Source organism: Empidonax traillii, unplaced genomic scaffold (genome assembly GCF_003031625.1).
Source record: "Empidonax traillii isolate 1590-97213 ecotype Southwest subspecies unplaced genomic scaffold, ASM303162v1 scaffold217:size1918799, whole genome shotgun sequence".
In the NCBI taxonomy this organism is placed as follows: domain Eukaryota; kingdom Metazoa; phylum Chordata; class Aves; order Passeriformes; family Tyrannidae; genus Empidonax; species Empidonax traillii.
Window position 1 is genome coordinate 1,558,851 of NW_020955410.1, and position 22,409 is coordinate 1,581,259.

Below are 22,409 nucleotides of genomic sequence, written 5' to 3' on the forward strand. Positions count from 1 at the left end.
CTCTAACAGTACAGTTACATTCTCACACTGACCAGCCAACTTGTTTGGCCTCTCTGACGCAGCAATTTGGGCCACCAATTCTACCACTTCCTAAAGATTCTTTTTGCTACTGAACCCCATTTTGAGACTTTCTGGTTTCTTTTGCCTAACTGACATTTTAGAAAAGGGAGGAATGGCACAGAGTAAGGAGCTGGAATCTTCTCAGTGTGTTTCCCAACTTCAAATGGCAGAGTACTGCTCATTTATCCTTTCAAAGGTTGCTTTCTCTTCTCCTGTCAGTGTGTGCTGGGACACACAGACCTCCCCCTAGCCTTTACTAATTGTTATCACACCAACTTTGCAATGACACAGTGCATAAGTCCCATAGCTGAAGTTACGTGACCGTTAGGAACCAACACAATCTAAACACAGTACTTGAGCACAGCTTAATTACAGGATTAAGGAACAGGTTGTCTGATGTGCATGACATGCCTGTATTCCTTCAGGGAGATGCTTGAAGGACTCAAACACAGTGCTATGATGCTTCATTTTCAATCCTCCACTACACTGGGGCCACAGTGGTTTTTAAAACCAGTGATTAAGCATCCTCCCGACATTCACGCTGCAAGGTTTGGACAGACTGCAAAGTAGTACAGCAGGGTTATATAAGTGCCTATCATGGTATCATTATGGAAAAATCTTGAGTGAAATCTGTAGATAAACAGCCATACCATAAAGACTTTGCAGAAGCTAGCAGGTTAGACACACAACTATGATGCTAAAAAACCACAGCCTTTGGGACAGCTGGAGCAGAAACAGCAAAGTTATGATATAACCCATGCCCACAGACAGCACTGCTGGTGAAACTACAAGCCAAATCTCCTGGACAAAAGCCCATTGGGATGCTCTCCAGGCAGCAGAAGCTGTGGCATTTGTTTTAGAGTCTAGCACGCATGATTTAAGTGTCTTTTCAGATTATAGCAAAAAAGAAATTGCAAGGCCAGAACGTAAAAAAAGTGGATTGCCTGTGAACATGTCTACTTCTCTTACATCTCCAGTCTCAGACTTCGGGCAACACCCTTGCATTGCACTGCTCCTGAAGGTGTTTATCTGTGGAAGACTGACTGAGCAGTGTTGAAGGACTCATCCATCACCTCCTGAGATGGCTAAAACACTTTCCTCTGCAGTATTGCACAACAGGACCCAAAGGAAGCAGTTTAACGTTACGCAGTAGCAACACCTGAGTTAGAACTCCAGTACCCTACAGCCAGTGTATCCACTATATAATGTTTCATAAATTTTAAATATGCACTCATTAGAGAGCTTTTTTGACTCTGAAAAGGAAGCACATTCAGAACCTCACTGCTTTACTAGTTACTGATCTTTGTATGTGCAGCCTAAATTTATTCATGGCAAATGTATAACTGTTTGTTCTTTACCTCAAATATCTCCTCTTCTGTTTTTTCTCTGCAAATATATTTACAGAAAGCTATTACAACTTCTTCCAACTTTATTTTGTGAGACTAAAGAAACTTATCCCATCTTACAGAGGATGATTTGTCCTTTTCATCCCAAACAGGCTTCCTCCGCACCTGTTGCAATTTGAATAAATTTTTATTGCAAATGAATGATCAGAACTTTATGAAATATTCTATGCTCAGTTGTATCACTGTACTTCCTTCTTGCTGCTGAAAAAGCTGGTTCTCATATCTTTTAGTATCACATTCACTTTTTCCACGTGTCACATATTTTTAAGGTCCAGTCTTTCTGCAGTAAGGAGGCAGATAAGTTTTTATTTCGGTTTAGAAGCAGAAATTTTGTCTATCAGTCACCCAATGTGTGAATTTTGACTATGTATTATTTCATGCCTTTTTCATACTCCACCATCTCCTAATTATTTTTACGGGAATTTTTAGTCCTCTTCTGACACAAATTAAAAGGAGTCGTTCAGTACAACAGCAGAATTTACTGGCATACTCCCACTTTTTATTGCAATTTTATTATGAAAATACTAAAATGACCAGTCCTAAAGCCATTTTATGAGAATTTCTGTTTGTTTGGAGGGAAGCTGCTACTACTTTCTCCTTCACAGTCTTGCCATGTTCATTACAATTCCTCTCTTAGTAACCATTTTCCCTCTCTGACCATCCCGTACAACCAGCAGTATGGCATCTGGTAAAATATGGGGTGAAAGCAACAAGTGACCCTGACATTAACTGGGTTGGTTGGTAATGGCCAGTCTTCGCGAACAAAGAACCGGGGAAGGTTTTTACACCTTCCAGCTTGCGCATTGGATTTTTTAGGTGAGACACAGTGTGCGTGGAACTGAGCCCACCCTTTAATCCTGAGGTTCATCTGCCGGGGCCAAGCACGCTTGGACAGTGGCAGCGAGGTCCTCAGGACATAGATGGATTGCCTTACAGGGCTAATGAGCTGCATCTGCCCGGGGAGGGGCCCCGACCGGGAATCGAACCCGGGTCTCTGCAGTGACAGTGCAGTGCCTTTTCCCCTAGACCAGCGGGGGCTCCCTGGGTTGGTTGGAGCACGGTGCTAATAACACCAAAGTTGTGTTTTGATCCCTGTATGGGCCATTCACTTAAGAGTTGGACGCAATGGAATCCTCGTGGGTTCCGTCCAACTCAGAATATTCTATGATTCTAACTAACAACCTCTGTGGGATATAATAACAAATGCCCTTGGGAAGAAAAGTAAAATAAGACCTACTGTTTTCACTAAACAGAAAGTAATAATCTTCCCTTTCATAAGTCACCCGGATCATTTTAAAAAATTTAAAAAAGGCAAAATCATTACATCAGTGTGTAACTGAAATTTCAAAATTATTTTTTCCAAAAGTGTTCTAAAGTCTAATTGCTTGTATTTCTTTTCTCATTCTGAAAAATGAGACACGTGACAAAATGTCACGCATTACCAAATTAAAAAAACAGATCCTTATTTTCCCAGAAAAACACTGAAAATCAAAGGCTGAAAAGGTGAAAGCTCCTTTTTTATTTTTTTGAATAAATACATTTTCATGATTTAGTCATCTCTAAAAAAAAAAAATGCAGAAAAACCATGTTTCTTCCAAAACCATCTGCAGAACAACAGCCCACCTATGAAAATACAGATGTTCAGTTGAGAATGTTTTTGATTTGTATTACTATTATGGAGTGAAAACTTTGGGGAATTTCTTTGCTATAACTGCTGCATAAACTTACGAGAGATCTTTTTGGGTATGTATGTCTTAAAAGGCTCCTCTTTCAACAAAGCATTTTCCATAATTTGCATCAACATCTGTGGGTCTGTTGAGTTCCCTCTTTATTCACATTTCACTAGACCTATAATTAAACCCTCTTAAAAAATGCATCACTTCAGGTGTCCTAATGAAGAATCCTGAGGAAGGTGGTAATAGTTTGCTAAGGGCGAGCAACAAAGCTCCTTCTCTACTTACAACTATTTCTTGCAAGATTCATTCTCTTCAGCAGATGGAGGGCTGCAGTAAAAGACAGCAACTGAGGGCTGAAGAGGTCATAAAACTCTCAAGGGCAGGAAATTACATAGGCATATCTGCCAATGAAGTCTATTTATGAAAAGTCATTAGGCATTCCCAACCTCTTCAGTTCCTGCTTCCCCACATAAGCGAACGGTATTTAAAGAGTTGTAAATGCCAATCATCCTGTTTCAATTTAAGTTTATTCCTCTATTTTCTTTTATACGCTAAGCATATAACTCATGCCAAACACAAAAGGTATCCACCTGCTAAAGAGAAACCAATTAGATGTATAAGCAAGTAAACTCTCCTGCAGCCCATAGAGAGTTTTGAAGCAGTAAATACCTCCTACAGTATTGATATCACTGATTCGGCTTTTGTTTCAACACGAGGTTTAGCCCCCAGCTCTAGCAACCTTTGAAGTCCTCACATTATTATGCCGCAGCTGTAAGACTCAGGGAGCAGAAGTCACTTGCCTCTCAGGAGCTGTGTCACACGCCAGGTGACCAGACCACACTATGGATTTGCCTTCCTCCTGGGCTGGAGAGCACTGTGGGCTTCACATGCCTTCTTCCTCTTAGACTCTAGACAGGAGCTGTGAGCAGCTGGACCTAGGCTGCTCCAGCAGGGACAGGTATAAACCTTAACAGGTAAATTGTTACTGGAGGCACTGGGGTTTTTGCCAGGGTAAGGAAAGCAAATTTAGACTAACTTTCATAGGTATAGCTGTGCACAATGATCGTCAACATGTGAAGTTGCCTGTATAAGGACTAGCAAAGAAAAGTGATCAGAAGACCTCTGATGTCCCCATGTAGTCACTTCATTTGAATGCACTATCAGCTACTATCAGAAACCATATGAGGTACTAGTAGAAGTGAAAAGTGGAAAAGCAAAAGTAAACTTCAAGAAAAGACAATTATTAGACATTCTCTGCAGTCTATTGATTTATCACTTTGATTAGTACTGAGTCTTAAAAAGATGACAAAATACTGAACACAGTAATTAAGCTAGGATTAAGAGTGTTGTGTTTCCTGAATAGACTACATTCTATCAATAAACAAAAGCAAAACTTGGAGTGGAATATGCTCTTAGAATACTAAAATGAATGGTACCTCTGGGAAATAAACACACAAACGTTCAAAATAATATCCTTATTACAAAGACTGTGAAAACCAAAGTAGAAACAGGCAAATAAAAAATGAAAACTAAGAAAATTTACTGTATAACTGATATGCAGCCTTGTCTTTAAATATGACAATATTTACACACATGCATGTATACAACTACTGACACATACCTCTTCTGCTTGTGCATTTATATGAGGTTACATACTGAATGTCCAAATGCTTATAACTGAGCACCAGTCAAAATGGGTTTATAAGTATTTTCAGTGAATAATTCCACAGTGTCCCACAGCTCCTTCTAAATATTTCTAATTTATTTTGTATCCTTCCTACACAGCTTTTAAAGACATTTTACATGTCTTTAAAAAATATTTAGTGGCAGAAAACAAAAACAACCCAGATCAAAAGATCCTCTTGTACATACATCTCAGTGTTTCCCAGACCAGCAGCTTCCCCCAGGACAGTGAGAGCTGCAGAGCTGAGATCTTCAGGAACCGATGGGAAACATTCTTCAAGAAACACATATTCAAATATCTAGTGAGTACAAGGGACTACTGATCAGAAGTCATTCTGTCCCAAGACTATCATCTTTTCTATTTTGATTTCGAAGTCTAAATGGCTGAAATTAATTTTGCTCCCAAGTGAATGGCTTACTAAGCTGCAAAACCTTCACGTTATCTAGCATTATTGAAAGTGAACAGAAAATAACCTCAACCAAACTAAATGGAAAATATAACCTTGTACACTGCACATCTACAAGTGCTAAAGAATATTTTGGGCACTTAGTTCCCACTGATGTCAGTGGTAAGATTAAGCACTTAGGCAACTGTACAGTTACAGTTGCAGGACTGCATGGTATAACTGTAAATTAATTTCACCTTATTAACTAGAGTCTCATATTTTCAGTTTTGCTGAGAGCATTCCAAATGTGTTGTGGGCATAGTAAAGCCAGACATTTCAAGCTAAATGGAGCACATGTTTCATGAAATATATTCAGCAAAGGATTAGAAAACTTTTAACATATTTTTTCCTACAAATCTGCTCTAAATAATCAGACAATTGTATATCTTTCAGAATTGAGACAATAATTTAACTCAATGACTTCATTAAATTTCCAAACCGGATAATTGTTCTTTAGAAAAAAGAAAAACATCCAACTAATGCATCTAATTTATAGCAGATCTTAAAATAAATCATACAGGTCATTAATTTTATATTGCAAAAGGTCTAGATATTAGATTAAATGCTCAGTTGCATATACTGCACAAGAAAATTAACAGGTCACATTGGCTGCCTTTTCTTCATTATCACTTCTTTGGGAACAACTCTTCAGCTACTTGGCAAACCTTTATTCAACTGTTGAATAATTTGATGCTTCTATTTTTAGACTACAGACTGTACAATCTTTCCATCAAGGAAAGAATCTAAAAAGTTATTGTGCTGGACTCCACATCTTAAAGAATTTTGAGTTATTCAGAGCTTAAATTTTGGAGTACCTCTGCTGCTGGTATATCACAAAGCCAAGCTCAATTACAGTATCAAATCACATTTTTTGCTGCCTGTGACTGTGTAGTGTAATGTAGTGAAAGACCAGGTACATTTTATGCGTAGACCAGAAGAAATGTTAGGAAGTCACATACTTTCTCTTCTGTCCTTGCACACTGAGGCAGAGGAATTCATGCTCTTATTGAAAAGCATCTGAAGGGAGCATTTGGAATGTAACTATCCCTGCTCTATGGCATTTCTCCAGATTTCTCCTCTTCTAAGAAGATTTATATGGCCTTCATTATCTCCTTTACATAGATGCAAGAGATGCTGAATGTAAGGCTAGACTCTTCCAGGCCTCCACTCCTCTGCCAAACCTTTGCTCCAGGAACTGTGGATCTCTGCCTGTTCCATTGGCCTCACATAACTTCCACTTCTAATTCTTGCTGGAAGCACTTAAGGAAAAACTTAAAAAGTAAAAGCTGGAAAAAGAGGAGAACAGAGTTGCAGAAAACTGTTCCAAAACCTAAAACAGCAAATAAATACAAACCATAACTAAATTAATAACTTCACCCAGAGGTGTGGTGGGGGGGGGGGGAAGGAGGGGTATTTGTTTTGGGTGAGGGATTTGGGGGCTTGGGGGGATTTTTTTTGAGGTACTGCTTTTGTTGTTGTGGTTGGTTTGTTGGGAGTTTTATGGGTGGTTTCTTTTGGTTTTGTTTGTTTTGTTTGTTTCCTGTAAAGCATATGTTAGTATTCCCATGGAAGCAAAACAGATTCCCTAATTTAAGAGACTTCAGCTCTACTCAGCAGTAAGCTTGAATGGCATCTTGCAGAAACTGAGAAAGGAAAAAAACAGTCTTGGATTGCCAAATATTTCTAGGGAAGTTAAAGAGCTGCTGGCAGGATGGTGGAGTTCTGACAGAAATTGTAAAGATGCTATCAGCTTGTGTTTTTGTGAATAGTTCTTGTATAATCAACTTTAAGTCTGTAGTTCCATCACTAAGAAGCATACAGTGTCTGCTCTGAAGGTTAAACATGAAAATGCAAATTAAAACTGTGAGTTTTTTTCTTGTTTTTACACTAAATTTGATTTGAGTGATTTTGGCAAGCCATTCAAAATTCCAGTGCTCCATTGGTAAAATGAAAATAAATAATAAAAGTTATTAGACTTGGTAGTTTTGTGGCTTAATTCATCAGTATTTAAAAACAACTTTAATAAAGGATGATGATGAAACCTATAGAAAAACTTATAAATAGTTATTTCAAAATTCAAAGCCATCCATTCGAAATCCACAAATACTAAGTAAAAAATATTACAGCACAAATACCAAGAGGTGGGAGGGACATGATTTTAAATCATGAAATGCACATGAGATTTTTCCCACTGAGTTTGTAGAATGATGGCTGTTATTCCTCAAATGCCATTTGGCTGGATAAATAATAAACAGTAAGAATAGATTCAGTTCAGTGAATTTCCAACTAATACCTTGGCAGGTGGGTATCAGAATCCTCAACGGAATAAAAGCAGAGATGTCTTGTTACTGATAAAAAGAACAAGTTGAGGGAGATGGGCATCTCTGAATCAGAAACATGTTTTAGGATTCATGGGAAAGATGAAGACTGGAGCAATTTACCATGTCAGTTAACAAGTTAAGGAAATACAGCCCACAGTTGCAGAGGGATGTGCAACGAGAGCAGAACACGTTTTACATTCAGCATCCCATGTTTAATGAAGCCATTATTTTGAGTTATATCTTACTGTTTTCTGCTGGGATTTACAGTGCCTCAAGGATGGTCAGAGGATACTCTGTCAAGCTGCAAGTTAAACCGCTATTGCCAGAGCACGGCTGTAAATATACAGGAAATTACCATAGGGCCAAAAGAACTTAGCCTGTACTTATCTTTATCATCATTATTCAATTCTTTTCCTCTTTCTCCTTCAGAAAAACATGTTTATAGGAGTGTGGAAACAACTGGACCTTCAAAGAAATACTGAAAACCAGAAGTAACCCACTCTGTCTTCCTGGCCTGTCCTCCCCCCATCCTGTAATGCCTGGCTAAAACAGGTGTTCAGTAATGAAAATGGAAGCATTGCTCCTGAATGCCTAGAAGCATAGCCCAGCATAGATCCAGAAAAAAAGTCTTTTCATTCCTCAGATATTTTTTACAAGGAATCCATTGATAAGAGCAGTCACCTGGTAGGGAGATACAGGTTGGGAACCTTTCCTTCCCAGTTTACCTGTCCTATACAATTTAGAGGTTTCTAACATTTCTTAAACTCTGCAACACAGTTCCTCCTTTCTACAATTTTCAGGAGTAAAGAATCAGAGAAAGTACTTTTTTTTTTAATAATTACTTTTTTTAATACTGAAAAGAAACTGAATTAGAGTAGCAAGTGTAGCATTTTCCCCTAAAGGGACACTGCTTCCCTACAGAGCTTCTGAATATATCTTTTCCTATCTTCACTCTCTGGCTCCCTACAGATTTAAATTACAGAAGAAGAATATCTGTCCTCAAAGTAACCTAGTTATTTAATCCACATGGATGTTTTGATCTCTTTCCTCTAGCCTTCCACACTGAATAGCCCCACAGAATTACTACGGGTACTAAAATGTATAGAGTGAACTGAATCAGGCCTTTCATTCCTAACCAGTAAATATTCTCATAGCTCTCACAGTCAGCCCATGGAGTCTGCTCTTCTTGCTCCTCTTTTTTGAAATTTCAAGAGTCTCAATCACTCTGAAACCAAGTGCACTTCCTTTACCCTTAGAAATAAGCAAATTTCATTATCATATATTATAAACAGATAATACAAATAAAAGTATCAGCAACGAAACAGGCAACCAGAACCTTTCAGCCTCCAAATCCTAAATGCCTTTAAATAATACAATCAACAACTTAGGGAAATGAATTGCATTTTCAGTACCAAGGTAAAAATCATTACCATTCATTCATTCTCTTCCTGGGAGCATACAAGCCATGCTCACTGCCTGTGGGAAAGTGGTATCAAGCTCTACTGTGACCAAAGATCCCACATGGCAATACTTCACATACACTAAGGGTTACTGAGCACAGTACAAAATTAGAGGGAGGGCTTTGTAGGCTAAAGATTCTTTTCAAATTGGCCCAAACTGCTCTTACAGGAGCAAACTGTGGCTGTGTTGAAATATGTGAGGGCAGAATTTAACCTCTTTTTTTTCCCCAAAATTAAATTCTAGATATAAAAGGCCCTATAAATGTTTCAGCAACACCTATCAGCATGTTCTAGCACAAGTCAGTTTGGTGAAAACTTTACATGTGCAATTCTCCTCAAGCACACACTTCAGTCACATTTTTAAGTGCTGTGCCAAATTGAGACTTGCAACTATTTTTCTTTTTATAATGAATTTACATATTTTCTGTCTTTGCCTTCTCCTACTTTATGGCAAAACTCTAAATGGATTTGAATTCTACTTAAAAGTCTAAAACAAAAATTTCTCTAGATCTCCAGTAACAATATGTTATTGGAAAAAGAGGGACAACTCTTTTTCAGTTGCAGACGAGCTTTGTAGCTGTACCAGCCTCAGTATCAGACTCTCATATAATTAGAGAGATAAAGTTAAGGCTGCAGTGGATTTATGCTGATAATAAAACATAATTATGGTCATGCAAACGATAACCAAACACTGGACAATCTCCCTGCCCACAAAGTTTTTAAGTTACAGTAGGAATGCTGGCTTGGTATGCACCCCCACTAAGCTGCGCCATAAAAGAGCAGAACAGGGATAAAATAATGAAATTCAAATACAGGTATGGGAGGGTCAAAGCTTAAGCTGAAAAACTGTTTTCATTTTACAGCCTACAGTAACTATAGCAAACTTCTGCAGTTAAAGCTGGACATAAATTCCTATCCTGAAGACCTTACCTTCAGTTTATTTTCTATACATGCCTAGGGACAAAAATGTGATTCGTTACATCGCTGGGTCATCCCTTGAAGCTAACAGCAATTTTTTTGCGTAAAGAGTAGAACAATAAACCATAAATTTGCATTCAAGGATCAACATTTAATAAGTGTTTACACTTAAATTTGATGTGAACCATGTGTGCTTACTGCTTCTCAAGCTCAGGCCACATTTTAGTGCCTTGGAGACGGATCATAAAATCTAAGTGAATATTTAGTTCAGGCATCTCCTAAACGTGTCTTGCACATCATATAAAAAAAAATTAAAATAAAACCTCAATGTCCAGCTATTCCAAAGGAATGAAACATGCATGCACTAGAGGAGAGATTATTACTCTCTGCTCTTATCCACTACAACAATACAAGGAGGTGGAAGTCAGTCTTCTCTGCCTGATGAAAGATCTTTCTTTCTACAAATCATTTCAGGATTTGCAACAATGCTGCAAAACTTATTGCCACTGTTGCAAATGTTCTAAGGCTTTTGAGTCAACTAAATTCCAAGGTCCAAGATCAGAGAAAAGTCTTAAACATCCATATCTTTTTCAGTCCACTCACCCCTAGCACACCACTTGAATAGATTGCTACAGTTAAGCAAACATTTAAGCACTGTTCTAAATAAGGGAAGCTTTCCATAACTGGAGCCTAGAGATGAAACACCAAGTAATTCAAAGCATAAAGTCTGTTTGGGGTTTGGACTTTAACTTTTTTTGGTGGGTTGTTTCCCCACCCCTTGCCCCACATCCCCACCATCCTGATGGTTTTGTTGTTCTTGCTTTCTTGTTTTATTAGAGTTTTTTTGGTTTGTGTTGGGTTTTTCCCCCCACTGATGGTTCTATTAGATATATTATCTAAAAGATAATGAAATGTCTTTTCAAATTATGTTGGGGGGAGGGAAACTCATATACTTTGCAAGATAAGAATAACAGCATTTTAAAATTTAGCTTTTTTAACTTATCACCATTTCTGCAGAACAAACAAAAACAAGATGCTGAAAAGCACTGGTCTGCTGTTCTATCAGTTCTGTTTTCAGCCAAATACTTACTCTACAGGAAACTTCAGCATGATTTATAGCATCAGGGGCAGAGTATTATACATGGACTGTATAAATATATGTCTTATAGACCATTTGTCAATAATCCTTCTCCTTAAAAGCTCATGAAGATACAGTTCCAGTAAAAGCTGGCATCATATTTATGCAGTAAAATAATAATATTCTACATCTTGTAATGATCATTTTCTGAGGAGGATAAATGTTTTCAACAATCAAAGCATTCTAGTCAGCAGTGCTGTGAACTGATTGCTTTGAAATTCTTTCTTCTGACTCGTAATTTCTGAATCTGGATTGTTATTCTTAAAGTTTAATTTTACAATTTGTGGAACACCATCTTTCTCTTCTCTCCAAGAACTCAAGGACAAAACCAAGAAGATTTGGACATAGTCCTTCCAAGTTGTCAAAGTGCCAGCTGAGTGAAATCTGACCCAATATTTGTCTGTGCTTCAGACATGCTTGTGTTTAGGAAAGAAACTTATCACACCAGACTATAAAATGTGGCAGTTTGGGATCTGTTATATAAATAGCTAAGAGACAAACCCCTCTCCTGATGGAAGCCTGAGCAAGGAAAGGAACACCAGTAACGGCAGAACCTACAGCAGTCCCGAACTAAGCCTTGTTGTCTCTGCACTAATCAGAACCCTCAGTCAGCTCTAATCTGGATTTTTTTCCCAGACAGATAGGTTACTTGATCAGAGATCTGACTGTGACTTAAAATCTGAGATTAGAGAATTCAAGGATAAGAATGCAGAGAGAGAAATTACACCCCCGAATTTGGTGAAGCAAGGGGAAACACAAAAGATCACTGGGCAATTGCAGAAAAATTCAACTCTGACTCTGAGACAAAAATTATGAATCTTTAATTTTGGCAAGGTGGTCACTTTTTCAAAACCAGCTTCTTATTTTTAAAATTAGGATATTACCTTACTTCTATAAGGTTTTGCAAGAATAAGAATACTAATGAATATAAAGCTCATATCTATGATGATTTTGGGAACAATCAAGAAAGCTGTAAAACAAGTGTGCTTTGCAAACAGCAGTGGAGAGTAGAGCATACAAATACCCTGATGAAAAGTGATGGGAATCAAAAGTCTGAGACTGAACATCAGAGTACCTAAATAAAGTTAGGAACACAAGCTCGATTCAAGCTTGAAGTACAACACAATGGAATGGCAGAACTGCCAATCCTCAGGCATGTCAGCCGAGTCAGAGTATAAATCCACCTACTTTTAAACACTAGACTGCTTTTCAGGATGTACACCTGGCAAGCTCAAGCAGCTGATAAAAAATAATGATAGTTCCTTTCCTCCATTCAAATGGACAAGTTTACTACAGGAAGAGTCATTTTTCAGGTCATTTATGCTATTCCAAAAAATGGCTCTGAATTGAAACAAAACCAGTGTTACCAACTCTGCAATCATTGTCCATGCAGTTGTGCATGAAACAAAACAGGAGGTGAAAAAGCCAAGTATATTAAGTCAAAAAAATAAACAGAAAAACAGGCTAAGCAAAACCAGATTAAGACCAACAAGCTTTCAAACAAAGCATACTAAAATTAAAACTTCTTTGCTACTATAGAAACTCAAACTATTGTCAATGCCCTCTTTACCTTCTGTGGCACATTATACTTGGGGCTGCAGCTATTTTACCACATGCCTGAAGACTGTGAAAGGGAAGCACATTACTGATGGCCTGTGGTGCATGGGGGCATGTGGAGCAGACATTCGTGACACAACTGCTTCTCATCTCAGGGAAATACTTGCTGACCTAGACAGTCTCTTCTTAGCTATGCTGTTCTAAGTAAGAAATTGTTAGGGCAACTTACTAGTGTTATTATTTCATTTTTACACTGGAAAGATAGAAATGTCTCCAACAGCTTGCAGAGAAGGTTTGGGGAGGGTAAATGCATTAACATTAGCCAAACTGGAAGGAATTACATTTTTGCTTAGTGTGATATTTAATAGAGGAAAGAATACTTTGGTTTTCGGGGACTCAATGTAAACATGAAAAACTCTGTATTTCCACAGTCTAGCACTATACATTTCAATTATTAAGTCTTGCATAATTTGCATAATAAACTAAGAAGCATTGCATTACACATACATTATTAATAAAAACTTTTTTAAAAGAAAATTGTTAACAGACATAACAAAAAGTAGAAGGAAACCAGAACTAATGATAATCTATAATGGTGATTCATGCTAATAGTTTTATTTGTTTTGAGACCACAACTTAGATCAGTTTATATAGGTTTGAATAGGAAACAGTAATAAATTGTGTTGATACTGAGATCAGATTTCTGCAATACACCAAATGCTGAACTTCTAGTCCATAAATGCCTTCACTGCAAATAAAACATAAATCTGTTATCTTTATAGCAGCTGCAATCTGGAAAATGTGATCTCTTTTAATTATGTTGCCTCATGTATATCTTATTAACCAAAAAGCCACCTGCATGGGAAATATGCTATAGAGTTAAAAAAACCAAAATCCTAGTTGGATGAACAAGACAACTGCTTTTTCAGCTATTCTCTCCTTTCCTGTCAACAAATTAAAGTAAGATTTCTACAAGATAAAATGGCCTGCTCTTACAGGGCTTACATAGCCAAATTCTCAACAGTGGTAAGTCTCAATTAGAGATGACTAGAAAGTTAATTTTCGATCCTAGTAAGATTTTTATCTTACTCAGATTAAAAGTGAATAGACAATGTTTGCTGTAGGGTATTAAATTAAAAATATGTATATGTATGCACATAAACTTCAAAATAAAGTTATGTTTATACATAATACGGCAATTCTAATCTAAAAGTCCAAATGAAAAATTTGAAATGAGACATTTTATCATCAAAACAAGAAACTCAAAATTACTTGTTTTGACACTTCCCAATTGAAATATTTGACAAGAGCATGTCAAGTTTGACATAATTTTCCAATTACAACTAGTTTTTTCTTTGCATATTTTTTGACTAAACTGATATAACACCTGGTAGCATTACACAGAATTCAGGTATTCTACTTTATCCAGAGTTTTTATGTTCTAAGGGGATTTTTAATGCTCAGAGGTTTTGAAATACTACATTCATTCTCCTTATAATTTTATTTTCACTTCCTCTACTTCTTATAAAATGTAGTCTTTCCTGTTTCTTTTTCCCTTTTTTTTTAAATCTCACTTGACTAACAAGAACAGGTCTGATCCACCTGACCTAGGGCATGGTCACATCCACTACCAAAACAATGCAAGTGAGGAGGAAGCAATCTCTGAAGCAGGCAGAAAGGGCAAGGAGGAGATGAAGGATGAGGAAGAAGAGGATGGGCCAAGGAATCTGAAACCTGTCTTGCCACAAAGAAGCTCCTTACAGGAAGCCTCGGGTTTATATCCCTGAGTGACCGAGGTTGAACTGCAAATACAGGCTGTTTGGCTTGCAAATTCAAAAGGACAGTCATACAAACGCACACAGGAAAACAAAAACATGCAGCTGGAGAGTATCATGGAGCAACTATCGTAATAAAGACTTATCCTGGCTCCCAGTTTTCTACAGAGGCCAAGATAGCATTTTCCAATGGATTTTTAGTTCAGCTGCTGACTCATAGAAGAAGAATCTGCATAGTGATGAACACTTTAACATTTCATCCTTCAGAAAACACTGTATTTACGGTGGATGATACTTGCCTTTTACAATCAGCCTAGTAGCAACTCTTGTAAAAAAAAAAAAAGCTGCAATTATTCAGCACAGATGCAGTTTGCACATTATGACCAAAGAGGAAAAAAAAATATATAATGCTTGAATAGAAGTAAAAGTTAAATACATCTCAAAGTGCTTATTACTGGATAACCACTACATCCTATTCTGCCACTAAACATAGCTGAAATTTCTGAGGGAATCTGCCCTCTGACAGCAGTTAAGGAAAGCTGCAATAAATACTATAAATGGTTTTTCATCTCTAACATAAGCAGCACTTTGACGCAGTTCTATTACATCTCTAAAGCAAAGGACCCAAGATCCTAGCATCAACTGCGATACAACATATATTTGAAACATTGCCAGAGATAGGTTAAATGAAAAGGTTTATATATTCCCTTTATGGAACTCTCCTTATTCAAGTCAAGGATCTCTCACTCAATAAAATAACATGGGATAAGTGATGTTTGCCTAAAGATCAAAAAATGAGAATATATTTTAAAAAATCAGAATATATTTTAAAAAAAATCTGCTTATGATGGAAGCTAGGCAGTGTTTGTATTAAAAGTTCTAAACAAGTAAGAATAAAAAGCCTTATTTCATAAGAACACTAAGCATTTTTAAATGTCTTTACCTTGTCTGCAGCTACAGAAAGCGTATGTTAAAATCACACTAAAGCCACATATATCATTGAGAAATGAGAGACAGAGGCCTCAAGCTAAGAGAGCACTGGAATTCATATTTGAATTTTATCCAGCTGCAGAGTTCAAGGTGAACCCCTGTGTACATAAAGCTATCCACACAGAATAATTCCAGAGAGCTGGGTGAGACCTTGAAAGGTCACACTGTCCAGTCGCTTGCTCCAAGGCAGGAACAGCTACCTTTTTGGGTAGAATGACATTTTGGACATATGTTTATCTAACCTATTTCAGTGATGAAGACTACTTATAGATAATCTGCTCCCCTAGCCTTATCATTTTAAAGTCTGCCTTGCTGCAATTTCAGTCATTAGTTGCTGCCGAGACAAGTTATTCCCTCCTCTTTGGAAGTCTCACACTTCAAGATTGTTAACATGTCATCTCTTACTTCTAGTCTCTATAGCAGTGTTCTTTTCTTCTTTCCTTCACATAACAGTCCTCAATTAGTCCACATATTCCTTAAATGCTGTGCTCAACACTGAAGGGAATACTCCTGTTGGGATCTTACCACTGTTGAGTAGAGCACACGCATCATTCTTGTGATGATGTCTTGCCTTGTATCTATCTTCATATTAATCCTTACATTTCTCTTGATGTATCACCCCAACAAGATGTTTTCTATGTTTGAAGTTGTGTTTCAATTCAAGTACCACGTCTGACCCTGGACCTGGCCTCAGAACCTGCTTCATTTTCCTGTTTCAGAAGGTTGAGCCAAATCCAACTCGGAAACACATTCTGACACTCTTTTTGGTTGACGGAGATGGACATGTTACACAAGTTCTTTCAAACCCAGAATTTACAGACACTTAGTGCAACCGATTGCTCAATGTTGACAGCAAGGAGTGCTAACTGAAGCTATGTTTATTGGTTGGATGAAAAAAACGAAAAGAGGAGAAAGCAGAGGAAGTGTTCCATGATGAGACACAGCACCCGGCACTCACAAACATTACTTCAGGGCAATGTTTTATGCTCATTTGTGAGAAGCCACAAACAAAAACAAACCCCACATACACTTAGCATGACCTCTCTGCATACTTCTGCATAGAAAGAAAACTCATAGGTTCTTCCAGTTCCTGCTGTGATTATGCAATTCTCTGATTTAGTAAGTATGGCATCTGCCAATTGCACTGCATTAATGCTCTCAGTTCAACCCTCATAAAACCTAATAGTTGGATATAATTCCACACTGCTGGCAAGCTTGCAGCATTTCCTTGTACTGGATCATAAACGCTCCCACCAAATTACCTTTTGTTCCCTCTGTAGAGAGTGCCCAGCAGAGGCTTACCTTAACCACTGCTGCCTTTAATTGCTTTGGTATTCATTTTTTCTTAGGAAGCATGAACCACACCGAGAATTCAAAATACCAGTGACCCCAGTTGTGTTCTCAGCCTAAGAAACTGCAGCCTTGGTAAGTTTTGAAACTTGGGACTGCTACAGAGCTTTCTTTTTCTCCAGTGCTTTCAAGGTTACAAGCAGCAGAACTGTTCAGTACTTCAGACAGTCCAATGAAACCACAGTGACTTTTATAAAAGGCAAGGTCAAATTATGCTTTTAATAAGAAATTTTTATCTCCTTTGTGGAAAAAAAATCCAGTAGAATTCAACAGAGCACGTTTCTTGTGTGATACTTGTCTTTGGTATAACTCAAAGAAAAGCAACCTTTCGGGCATTGCTGCACCGTAGTCCTGCAGGAAACAAGATTCAGGTCCAAACCTCCATCTCCTGAACTCTGTGCAGGTACAGGGACCTGCAGCACTTCTCCACCAAAAATCTGCCAAAAAGTCCTTAATGAAAAATGCTAAGGTCTGTAACTATATTCCTCAGGGGATCTCTCATCATCTTACACTATGAATTTCTTCATCTGCCTCCTTTGTGGTCTGAGGATTCTCTTCCTCGAAAGGAAAGAGCCCTCCTGAATTGCATTTTTTTAGAGGAAACTGGTATTCAGCAAGGCAATAGATGTCACAAAATTTTGCTCTAAATGGCCTGTATGCACAGCTAGTAAATTGTTGACCAGAAACAAAGAACCTTTCAGATTATAAAGACCTTTTCCTCATTTACCACATTTGTTTACAGTGTTGAGAGCTAGTTCCCCTATTATTTATCATCGACTCCAAGTTAAGTGTCAGACAGAACCTAGCATCTGAGTCAAGTATTTGCTGGGTTTTAAGTGCCTGCATGAGGATGTGAACTCTGAAGAGGAATATTTACAGCCAAACAAAAACACTTATTTCCCCAAGGGAATTTTAAACCTTGAATGAACTATGAGTATTGATCTTACTCTAAATCTGTGGAAATGAGTTTCTGTAAAACTGAATTAAAGACCTTATTATAGTCTTAATTTACCCACTATTTACCAACAATACTTCAAACCACTCTTTCATAAGAAATGACAATGAAAAAAAAAAAACAACACAAAAAAGGAAGAACCAGGAAGAAAGTTGAAAAAAACAAGATGACTTCTTTAAAGGGAATCCTTAGGAAAATATATATGATATGCAAATAGGATTTTCTCTCAAATGTCACTAGGATTCTCTAATCCAAATGTCCCTGTTTACATACCATGTACAGAAAAAACCAAACAATACGAATGCAAACAGATACACGTTGTCTCATACTGTATTTCTTTTGATACTTCTAAGATAAAGAGCTATGATAAAAGCTGAAGGTCCTAATTTGTAATGGTAGAAATTTGGTTTCAGTTATTGGGGTTTTTCTCAAACAGAGTAAAGCTCAGGCAACATACAAAATGTTACTATTTCAGCAGTAGATAAATGCTAGATAAACACACCTTAATAGCAGTTTATCCAATAAAAATAATTCTACCCCCATCTGAATGCTCATGCCTGGAGACAGCAGCAGTCCAATGAATATAAATTATATCAGGATTCTGGAACATGCTTTAACAGAATAAAAATTACAGTAACAGCCTCGTAATTCTTACTGATGACATTTGCAAAAGAATGTAACACTTCCAAGACTTCTTGTGGCAACACTTCAACAGCGAGCCCTCAAGTGTACAACTGGAAGCCTTAATTGCTGTGTGAGCCTTCAAGAGACCGTCTGCTTCACCTTGCTAAATTCATGTCATATTCAGCTTGGCTACTGTAAAACACATACACACACACAAACCTTGAGTCTAAGAACCTCTATCCTGGATTTATAGCATTTTTTATCAGCAAAAGTGAGGTTCTGCCCGGGCCCAGGGGAGGCTGCATGGATGCATGGATGCATGGACGGACGGACGGACGGCTGGCTCCTGGAGAGGAGCCGCAGATCGCGCGGCCGCCGCTGCGCCCTCTGGCGGGCACAGCACCGCTTCGTCCACTGCAGCCTCGCACCCTGGCCGCAAAAATTTGGGTTTTAAAAACCACCAGGGACAGCCAGGTAAGTTCCAGCGTGCCTAGAAAATTATTACACTTGAATTGTTCCGACCTGATTTTACCAAGCAAGGTGATTCTGAGGAGCTGGGGAAAAAAAAAAAAAAAAAAAAAAGGCCTTTGTATTATTTTTTCATCTGTGCTGAAATCAGAGCATATTCCTTTGGTAGCATCAGAAATCCTCCACGGCTCCAGCTCTGCCAGGGCTTACTAAATGTTTCCATTTCTTGATACTGTTATTCCAGTCATTTTCAATAAGGTGTTTTGTTACTCACTAGAATGTGTCAAAAACAGCCTCCCGTTAAGAATTTGCAGCTTCTTCAAAAATTTATTCTTTACTTTAATTCTTTAAAGGCTTTATCTGAGCTGATCTAAAGGGATAAAGTAGGTGCTAGATACAGTAAAACTTTGAAACATTACTTTTTATTTTGACTCACAGGACCTGAAGTTGAATTTCTGGTTTTACATAATAACCTATTCTCACTGATTAGACATAATCTCTCACTGCATTTTTTTTCTCCAAATAGCAGCAGTATTGAAAACAAACAGCCAACAACAAAAAAAGGAAATAAAACCCTAATTCTGTAAATGGCATTTAATTATTACTATCATAAAATAGATTTCTTAAGCAAGAGGAACAGAAAAGATGCCCAAGTTATAAACATCTAGTTGTCAAAATTAAAATCAGGTTGCCTGTCTTCCTAGTTAAAGAAAACATTAAATTGCTTGGGACATTTTCTTCAGACTGTATTAAATATCAGAATAGTATTTGATTATAACTCCTTCATACTTTGTATCCATATATTCAGGAAGATATAAGACATTACTAAATGATTTATGGACAAGCAATCCATTGGTATACCTTCTATTTAGCACCTCCTGGTGCAGACATAATACAGCTTAATAGCCTAAATCAGTGATATGCAGCGTTTATTTGTCCACTGATAAATTATATTTGACTTAGTCAGCACTAACATCTTATTGTCTGGATACAGTGGCTGGAAGATAATAAACTTTGTGAGCTCAATCCAGAACATAGCAATTCTCTTTTTCTAATCTCACCCCACGCTTTTTTCCCTTATAATTTACGTTAACAAATACCAAGATTTGTTGGCTACAGCTCCAAGTGCAGCAACATGCGGTTTGCAGTAGTACATGAAAAGTCTCCTCCTGTTTTTTCCCTTTGGCCCCAAGTGACATGTGAGCCCCTGCAACCTGCTGAGCTACCTTGTCATTTAACAATTCCAAAACTCAGTGGTAGGCCCCTGGCTAGGAAAATCCTGCTCGGTCTAGCACATAATCTCACTGGTTATTTAAAAAAACTACCCAGTCTCTCTTATTCGGGTCAGTTACACTGTGACCACTAAACTTATCACGTCTGTATCAAACCTTTAAGAAAAGGAAGAAGTTCTATTGTACCAGGGAAGCCCACACAGTGGGCGTGTTTCATCTGATAATAATCTGGCTGGTGTTTCAAATATACAGGCACAGCTTTTGGAAATACCTGTAAACAAGAAGGTTCTGCAGGCAAGGTCCCCTGACACACAAACCCCACGACTTTTCTCACTATCTGCAAGTGCTATCCTCCAGCTTTCCTTTAGCAGCTTTCCCCTCCACAGCACAGGAATGCAGGATACAGAAGGCTTTAGTGATCAAAAGGGAACTCCATGCTGAGGGAAACAGTGGCCCAAGAGAAAGCACTACAGGTGCTGTGTGTCACGCATTAACAGGTGTTTCAGAGAAGGACTGACAAGAGGACCCCAATACTTCACAAGCAGACAGTCAACGAAGCGAGCTCCTCGCTCCTAACGAACGGGTCACACAGCCCCGGGGGGTTTCTTCCATTATGCTGGTCCTTCTCTAAACGCCCGGTTTCCAGGGAAGGCTGCAAGCTACTGACTTCCGCGGGGGAAGAGAGTGCCCGCTAGCTCTCCCAGGCAGGATCTGCAGGGAAACTCTGCCTGCCCTCCACGGCTCGCTGCCGGGAGAGCAGGGGGGCTCCGCCGCGGGCGGGAGGCGGGGGAGGCTGCAGGGGCACCCCAGAGCTCCCGGGGACGCTAGTGTCTCCGTCCCTCCCTTCCCAACGCGTCTCGCATAGGGCTAGGAAGGAGGCTCCGGGAACAGCACGGAGGGGCTGGGGAGGGGAACAGCACCGGCCCCCGGTGATCGCGGGGCAGATCCATTAAAGGAGGAAAGTCCCGAATTCCCATTAAAATAAAAACTGAAGTCACGGAGAGCTCTTTCCGGGGAAGCCCAGCGTAGGGAAGAGTAAGAAGCCGGGACCCCGGGCCTCCCTCAGGAAGAGGGGGAGCCAGTTCTCGAACGGCGTTTGCCCTCTCCGGGTGCGCGGCCCGTAGAGCTGCCAGCTTAGCCCACATCGCGGGATGCTCCCGAGAGGCGGCCCGACCCCCCGAGCCGACCCGACCCGACCCGGCCCGACCGCGCTGCTCCGGGCCGGCCCCGCCCGGCAGGTACCGGCTTCGCTTACCGTGGCTCTGCCTCGGCGTCTCCCCGCTGGAGAGCTGGCAGCGCTCGCTCAGGCACTGGAAAAGTAATAAAAATCCAGCGGCTAGTTTGCTCCTCCGCAGCCTCGCCATAGCACGGAGCCTGCCGAGTCAACTCTTCGGGTGCGGGGTGCGCGCCGCTCCTCGTCGGTGGTGGGGAAGTCTGTGGGGCGGCGGAGAGCAGCCCTAGCAGGCGCTGAGCCGCCCTGTCCTCGGAGCAGCGCTCATGCAGTGGGGCGGCAGGGACGAGCCGCCGGGACTGAAGGCGCTGGACCGGGTCTGGGGGGCGGTGGAAGGAGGGGGGCTCCGTCCCCCAAACTTGCACGGCCGCGCCGCTCTCAGTCCAGCGGCATCACCGCTAGGGAAAACAAGCCCAGCCTCGGCTGCGAAGTGCCAAACTCTTCCCTCCTCGCAGCCTGCTGATAGATTTTAGGAGAGCCACTGAGATCCTCCCTTCCTGGCTTGCCCCCACCCAGCTCCCTTCCCCCGCAGGGTGAGGCAGGGTTCCTGAGGGACGGAGCCTCTCCTCGGTATACCGCTACCGAAAAAAACCCTCCGAGGGAAACGAGCGACGAAGCGTTCCGGCCCTGAGCCCGGGAGGGAGCAAGACCCGAAGGGCGGGCGGATGCGCCGCGGGAGAGGATGCGCGGGCGGCGGGAAGGCAGGCGGAGGACGGACGAACAAGTTCTCCTTCTCTTTCAGGGCGGTTCTGGCGGCCGGCGGTGCTATGCGGGGCCGAGGGCAGCCGCGTGGGGCGGGCGCTCCCCCGGCCCGCTCCGCGCCCCCCGCCGCCGTGCGCGCCCGCGCTGCCGCCGCCGCGCCAGTGCGGACAGGGGGCTCGCCAGGGGCCGGGTCCCGGCCGGCCCCTCGCTCTGCCTCCCGCCCCCTCCGATCAGCGCGGTGGGGCGCAGGCGCCGGGGCTCCGCCGTCTCTCCCGCCGCGCTCCGGCAGCAGCACCGCGGGATGCGCCGGCCGCGCTCCCCAGAGAGGTCCCGGGAGGCTCTGCCTGCCCGGCACCTGGTACAGCGCGGCTCTCCGGGGCACGGCGTGGGGCTGGAGATGGCGGCGCTGCGCGGTGT

The 22,409-nt window shown here is 40.4% G+C and overlaps 1 protein-coding gene across 1 annotated transcript in view; it reads right to left on the reverse strand.

The window, feature by feature from the left end:
- Positions 1-22,089, reverse strand: part of PLXDC2 (plexin domain containing 2) — a 263,586-nt gene extending 241,497 nt beyond the window's left edge. The window contains exon 1 of the mRNA XM_027887618.1: positions 21,315-22,089. Coding sequence (XP_027743419.1) covers positions 21,315-21,423 — 109 coding nt within the window. The 5' untranslated portion in view covers positions 21,424-22,089. The remainder of the gene's footprint in view (positions 1-21,314) is intronic.
- Between the last annotated feature and the right edge of the window lie 320 nt (positions 22,090-22,409).